The sequence below is a fragment of the Penaeus japonicus genome, unplaced genomic scaffold (assembly GCF_977035675.1).
Source record: "Penaeus japonicus unplaced genomic scaffold, GWHDUDI00000001_assembly GWHDUDI00000012, whole genome shotgun sequence".
Classification (NCBI taxonomy): Eukaryota; Metazoa; Arthropoda; class Malacostraca; order Decapoda; family Penaeidae; genus Penaeus; species Penaeus japonicus.
Window position 1 is genome coordinate 42,526,415 of NW_028234414.1, and position 7,500 is coordinate 42,533,914.

Consider the following 7,500-nt stretch of genomic DNA (forward strand, 5'->3'; position numbering starts at 1 on the left):
CATATGGTGCCAGTCATTTAATTGATTTAGGCCTAAGCGTTCGAGAGCCCCGGCATTGCAACCATGCAAGGCTGGAATGGCCCCGGCGAGAATGGGTTAACATTACATTGCTCAAAATATCTACCAAGTTATCTTACAGAAAAATAAGAAGAGTTACGGCCTAACTGACTGACTGTGAGGTTTCATAAAAGATTCAGACAACGTGGTTATCACTGTAGGATTCTATTCAGATCATGACATGTGGTTCCATCCATCACGCTTTTGAAATCTGCTGATCTTTTTAGTTACACATATTGTCCATAACTCTTTTCTTTCTTACAGTCCTTAAAGAGCCCTCTTCTTTGGATGTAAAAATACATTTAAGTTATAAACCATGTGGGATTGTAATATTTTTTTTGAGTCACATAGGAAAAGAAGAACCCAGACAAAATTATTCTATTTAATGCCCTAGAAAACAATTTGTACAAATATTTACATAATTTACAGCAATGTCTGACAAATGAAGACTTCAGTATAGACAACTTAATCTCATATTTCATGTTAGATCCACTGCATCAGCAGTAGTAGCAGTTTTTATGAGCAGACATGTGTTATAGTCCCAGGATGAAAAGTAAAATGTAAGCAAAATGAACACTAAGCACTTGAAAAATCAAACTATAACCTATAGTATAATCCTGTTATCAACATCAATGTGACATATTCAATTTTTTATCAAAATACGATTCAATATGATCTATGACATTTGCTAATCTATCTAGATTTTGGGTTTTGGACCTTTTCTGGCATCAAGGTGGAATTTTCCGTGACGACCAATTCCATCAACAAATTTCTGTGCCCCATGAATGGATTCCTGGAAATAGGGAAAGAAATAGAGGTATTTAATCAGTTGTTTTGAATAAAGATTTCCTTTTCTACTTTCTCATCTTGATAATATCATTAATATCACTAAAAATAATAATACCAATAACTAAATCAATAAGAGGGGAAAAAAAATAGAATGAAAGACAAACAATACAATGTGAGAACAGAAAAAAAAACAAAGAACAAAGACAACAACAAACATTTTGCACCTTCATAATCACCGGGACGCCATTTTCGTGCTCGTATCGCAAGGCATCCCGCAAGGAGCTGGCCGAGAATGTGGCGTAGAGGGCAGATTTGCGGTCGGCTCTGAGGCATTCCTGAGGGAACTTGACCAAGGACTGGGCGAGGTTGACCGCCTGACCCACGGCTGGAAGAATGATAGGAAATAGTGAGGAAGAGGGAGGGAGGGAGGAGGGGGAAGAGGGAGGGAGGAGGGGGAAGAGGGAGGGAGGAGGGGGAAGAGGGAGGAGGGGAAAGAGGGAGGGAGGAAGGGGAAGGGGAAGGGGAAGAGGGAGGAGGGGGAAGAGGGAGGGAGTGAGGAAGAGGCAGGGAGGAGGGAGAAGAGGGAAGGAGGAGGGGAAAGAGGGAGGAAGGAAGGGAGAGAGGGAGAGAGAGGGAGAGAGAGGGAGAGAGAGATGCTCTACAAACATTTGGTTAACCCTATCCCGACGGGCCCAGCGATAAGTGGAAACCCCCTACGCCAGGCCTATGCAATATTCCATCGGGAACGTCACACTGGTGCGTTGCCCCGTCATCGGGCATTTAGCCGTGTCACACAGGTGTGACGCACCGTCATCAAAGGGTTAATGAGGAATAAATTATAAGGCCTACCGGGTTACTATGGTTATTGTTTTTCACACTACAATAATAATGATTTTAAAAAGTGATTAGGATGATAACAATAACGATGACAATGATGATGACGATGATAATGATGATGATAATGATAATGACAATGATAATGATGATGATAATGATGATAATAATAATGATGATGATGATGATGATGATGATGATAATGATGATAATAATAATGATGATGATGATGATGATGATGATGATGATGATGATGATGATAATGATGATGATAATGATAATGATAATGATAATGATAATGATAATAATAACAACAATAACAATAACAACAACAATAATGATAATAATAACAATAACAACAACAATAATAATAATAATAATAATAATAATAAAAATAATAATAATAATAATAATGAGTATCATAAAAAATCATAAATCATAAATAAGTATTACAAAAATATTTCCCCCCAAAAAACAAGGGATAGGGTAAGCAAGTGATGTTAGCTAGGCCTAACAACATAGCTTTATTTCTAAATATAAAGAAATACAATGCTTTTATTTATAATTACAAAAAAAATATATCATCTTCAGATACTATAAACTGCATACCATTTTCAAATCCAAATATAATAAAAATTGTAACAATTTTATCTCTGATGGCTATAAGTTACAATAATTGAAAGATATCTAACAATGCTATGATATTCTATGCCAAAGCTTGCCTTACTTTCATCTCCCCAAAAACAACTGCAACACAACCCTTAATTGGATCACTTTCTCACTATATTTTTACATCCAATTAGCATAATTCACAATATCTTCCTCTTCAAGGGCACTGAAATTTTATCTCCATTGACCACAAATAAATAGCAAGAACCCACCTGTTCCACAAGCTACCAGGCGATTCGCAAGACCCCACTCCAGGGCTTCGCTTCCCTTTATCGGTCGTCCGGTGAGGATGAGGTCCATTGCTCTTCCAAGTCCAACGATGGCTGGCAACCTGACTGTTCCTCCGTCTATGAGAGGTACTCCAAATCTGCCGTGATGGAGAGAGATTTGGGATAATTTTAATTAATTTTCTTTTTTTTTTTTCCATACACTGAATTATTCACACTTGGTAGCTACACATCAGCTTTCACTAAATGTTAGTATAAATTTATTAATAAATAAATCTTTAAAAAGTCTGATCAGGCATAATATTAAAACAATACATTGCAAAGCAGCAAATGTCATGGTCAGAGCATGCACTGTATTAAGCCCTGTCTACACCATCAGGCAGTCATTGGAAAGTTTGTGGCATGCAGAATGCTAGTACCCATAGTTAACCCTTTCCCGACGGGGCACGCGCTACGAGAAAACCCCTACGCCGGGCCATTGCAATATTGCATTGGAAACGTCACACTGGCATGACGCCCCGGCATCGGGAATTTAGCTGTGTCACACGAGTGTGACGCACCGTCGTCATAGGGTTAAGTGAAATTGTAAGATACTGCCAGGTGGTCTAATACTGGTAAATATCATTAGTTACTTCTTAATACTTCTCTTCTACTTCACTACTCTATCCCACATAATTTTTTGCACTCAGTTCTTAAGTTTTCTTATGTACAGCAATTAATAAACAATAATCCCTGTACTTCCCATTCATCTTTACTGTGTATTGTGATATCACACTCTGGTTTGCTAACCACCCCCCCCCCAATACCCCACCCTCAACCTAACCACTCCCCTCCCCACAAACCACCACCCCACCCCCCCCCCCCCCATCCCCGAACCACCCCACCACCTCTAGTACCCGGCTATAAAACATTGTGACTTCATTGACTGCCCAACCATTACTACTTTAGCAATGCATGAGACACCAAAACTATCAAAGCAACAGGCTTTCCCTGACAGACTTTTGCCTGGCGAGGGCCCTACCAAATAGCGTGGACAGGGCTAAAGTCTTTTCCTATAGAGCAAAATTGAACCTGATGGCTATCTTATGGAGAACAGAACCAAATAAACCGAACCATATTAATAACCTCATAAACATACGTCAGCATGTGTGCACCCAATCCCACAGCTACATCTACATCCACACCCTCACACTCACCTATACACAAGCATGCATACACAGACACACACACCAGACCAGTGTGTCAATGGTCTCATTTTTATTACCTTCTACAAAATACTCCCATGACAGCCGTGTCTTCCACAACACGAAGATCACACCACAGTGCAAGTTCTAATCCGCCAGCGACTGCAAAACCTTCCACAGCTGCAATTACAGTCTTGCTTGTCTCATACCTCGAAGGTCCCTGGAAGATACAAGAGCTTTAAATCTTTCTTGCTTACTGTACCCTTTTTAAAAATTAGCTACTTTTCTTTGGTAAATATAGAAGGCATATCATAACAGTAATCTAAATATCATTATAAGCTGATATGAATAGAGATTAGGATGTATAGATATAAGCAGTGGTCCTAAAAATACCTTAACATTAAGAACATTACCTAATATCAATAAACATAAAATTACAAGGACTGATACTGATAACATATGTCACATCACTCATGATTATATGGAGAATGAAGACTAAAATAAATGGTGTGGTAAAAAGAAAATTAAATGAAACAGTTTTTATATATATAATATATATATTATTATATATATATTATATATATATATATAATATATATTATATATATATATATATATAAATATATATACATATATATATAATGAATATATCTTATATATATATATATGAATATATATATATATATATATATATTATAGAATATATATATATATATGAATATATATATATATATATATATATATAAATATATATATATATATTATATAAATATGATTAATAATAATCATGAAATATATAAATATATATAATATATATATATATATGAATATATTTATATATAATATATATATGAATATATATATATGAAATTATATATATATATGAAATATATAATATATTCATATATATATATATATATATATAATTTATATATATATAATATATATAAATATATATGAAATATACATTACGATATATATATACTATATATATATATATATATATATATATTATATATATAGAATATTAAAATATATATAGAATATAAATATATAATATAAATATATAATATAAATTATGAATATATATATATAGTATTCATATAGATCTACATAAATATATATATATTTTATATTATATAAATATATATATATATATAATATATATATTATATATAATGATACATCTGTATATATATAATATTATGAATATATATATATATATATATATAATAATATATATATATATATAAATATTAAAAATATACACACAAATAAAATATAAATATATATAATATATATATATATTTATATATAAATATATATATATATATATATATATATATATTCATACATACATATTAACATATATATATATAATATATATATATAAATATTAAGAATATATAATATATATATATATATAATATATATAATAATATATATTATAAATATATACATATATAAATAAATACATAAACATAAATATCATATATAAATTATAAACATATATATATACATAACACACAACACACATATAAATAAATATATACATATTATATATATATATATATATATATATATAATATATATATATATATATAAGAGAGAGAGAGCTCTCCCCCCCCTTTTCCCTCTCGCTCTCTCCTCTCTCTCCTCCCCGCCCGCCCCTCTGCTCTCTCTCTCTCTCTCTCTCCTCGCGCGCGCTCCTCCCCCGGGGCCGCTCTCTCCCGCTCCCCTCGCTCCTCCTCTCTCTCTCTTCCGCTCCTCCTGCTCTCTCTCTCTCCTCGCCTCCTCTCCCGCTCTCGCTCCCGCCTCTCCTTCTCTCTCCCCCTCTCTTCCCCGCTTCTTCTCGTCTCTCCTCTCCTCTCTCTCCCTCTCCTCTCCTCTCTCTCTCTCGCTCTTTCGCCTCTTTTGCTCGTCTCTCTCTCTCTCTCTGCTCTTCTCCTCCCTCCACCCCCTCCATCCCTTCCCTCCCCGCCTCCCCCCTTTTCCCCCCCCCACCCCTCACACTAACTCACCCCCACCAAAAAAAAACCCCCCCATCCTTACCCCCCCAATTGTCCCCGGCCCACCCCCCCCTTTACCAGCTCTTGCTAACTTCCTCCAAATCATAGCCGGCGCAGAAGTTACCACCAACGCCATAGAGTACTGCTACTTTTGATGATTCATCTCTGTCAAAATCTTGAAAAGCTAGAAGGAAAATTTGAGAGTTAATCCTCCATTGAAAACTGTAAATTCTTTTCATAGTAAAATCATTCCCATATACTAAGTAAAGGAGCTACTATTTTGCATGTCTTAATCTAAGAAAATATTGAATGTGACCTTATTCTTCTGTAGATCATCAAAACCACATTAGCTTTACATAACTACCCATATACTTCCACCGCATGTCTAAAATTAATGACTTGCTACTATTCGCATTTTATATTCAGGTTTATACCTCTACTGGTTATTTAAGGGTCATATATTCCTATATTTATTACCTTATTAGAAATGCCTGTGTATTGAATATTTTCTAATACTGTAGTATTTATTTTACTTCTTTTATATGTTACTCATAATATATCTACCCATCATTCACTCATAAATTTATTCATTGCATACACTGTGTATCAATGTCAAGTACCTTGAAGAAGAGCAGTGGCAGTCGGAGTGTTAATGCAGTTCCTCTTCTCTGGTCGATTAATGCCAATTGTCATTATTTCACCGATGCGGTCGACTAAAACGGGATCTGAAAAAATGTACATTAGTCAATAGTATCCAATCCAATCCTTTTCTAAATGAATCTCAATGAAAACAGAAGGTAATATGGAAAAAGGTAGAAAGTTAAAATCTTCAATAATGACCTACTTATTGTGATACATCATAACTATGGAATATAAAGATAAAAAAATCTTACTAATTAATTAATAATGGCCTACGAAACAGTTCCTTTGTTGTAAATATATCAGCAGTGTTCTATTTAAATTTCTTGCAAGTAACTGTGACCTGTGACCTCAAGACCAATTCGATAGTGGCATATTGTAAGGATTTCCCCAAATAATTATTATTATCAATATAATTACTACTATAGTTATTGTTGTGACTATCATGTCGATTATTGTTACCATTATCCTTGTTACACAAAAACTGTAAATACCTCAAACTCTCAAAAAAAAGTAAAAATATCATGTGATAGCGTATGAATATCCTTCTTTTAGTTTATTTTACTTATGAATAACATTCATGCATGTCTTTTCAATACTTTCTAATATTCAATCACAATTTCCTTTAAAGAAATACTAAATTCACTTAATCTCTTCTTAAATGATGTCGGTCTGTCGATCATTCATAATTCGAATATCCTTCAAATATCTTTAACTCACATGACATCACTAAAATCCCCTCTTTCTAAAAAATTACCAACCTTTCGTTTCCATAGTATTGTCCACACTTGATGATGACATCCGTCTGCATATCAATTTAGGCCAAGAAGAGGACGCGAGTCGCCTGGAAGTGGAAAGCATCTTGTCTCTTCTTGTGTTTACATCCGTTTGTTTACTTTTCTTTCTACGGAATCATTAAACAGGTATTTTATAGTTGTAGTTTGTTGGAATTAATCTATTACTATATGAAAAAATATTGTGTTATTATATGACGAAATATTTACTCTTATTTTATCGAAATAATTTGAGGAATATGATATTAAGGGGATACAAACATAAAAAACTTTGCTGCCTTAGACGAAAAAAACTCTC

General features: G+C 33.9%; 1 protein-coding gene across 1 annotated transcript; it reads right to left on the reverse strand.

The window, feature by feature from the left end:
• Positions 1–426: 426 nt before the first annotated feature.
• LOC122244722 (uncharacterized) lies at positions 427–7,325 on the reverse strand. The gene is given in 7 exon segments (XM_086542825.1): positions 427–850; positions 1,071–1,231; positions 2,562–2,716; positions 3,841–4,008; positions 5,848–5,953; positions 6,390–6,494; positions 7,170–7,325. Coding segments are annotated over 7 exon segments (891 nt in total). The 5' UTR covers positions 7,270–7,325; the 3' UTR covers positions 427–754.
• Between the last annotated feature and the right edge of the window lie 175 nt (positions 7,326–7,500).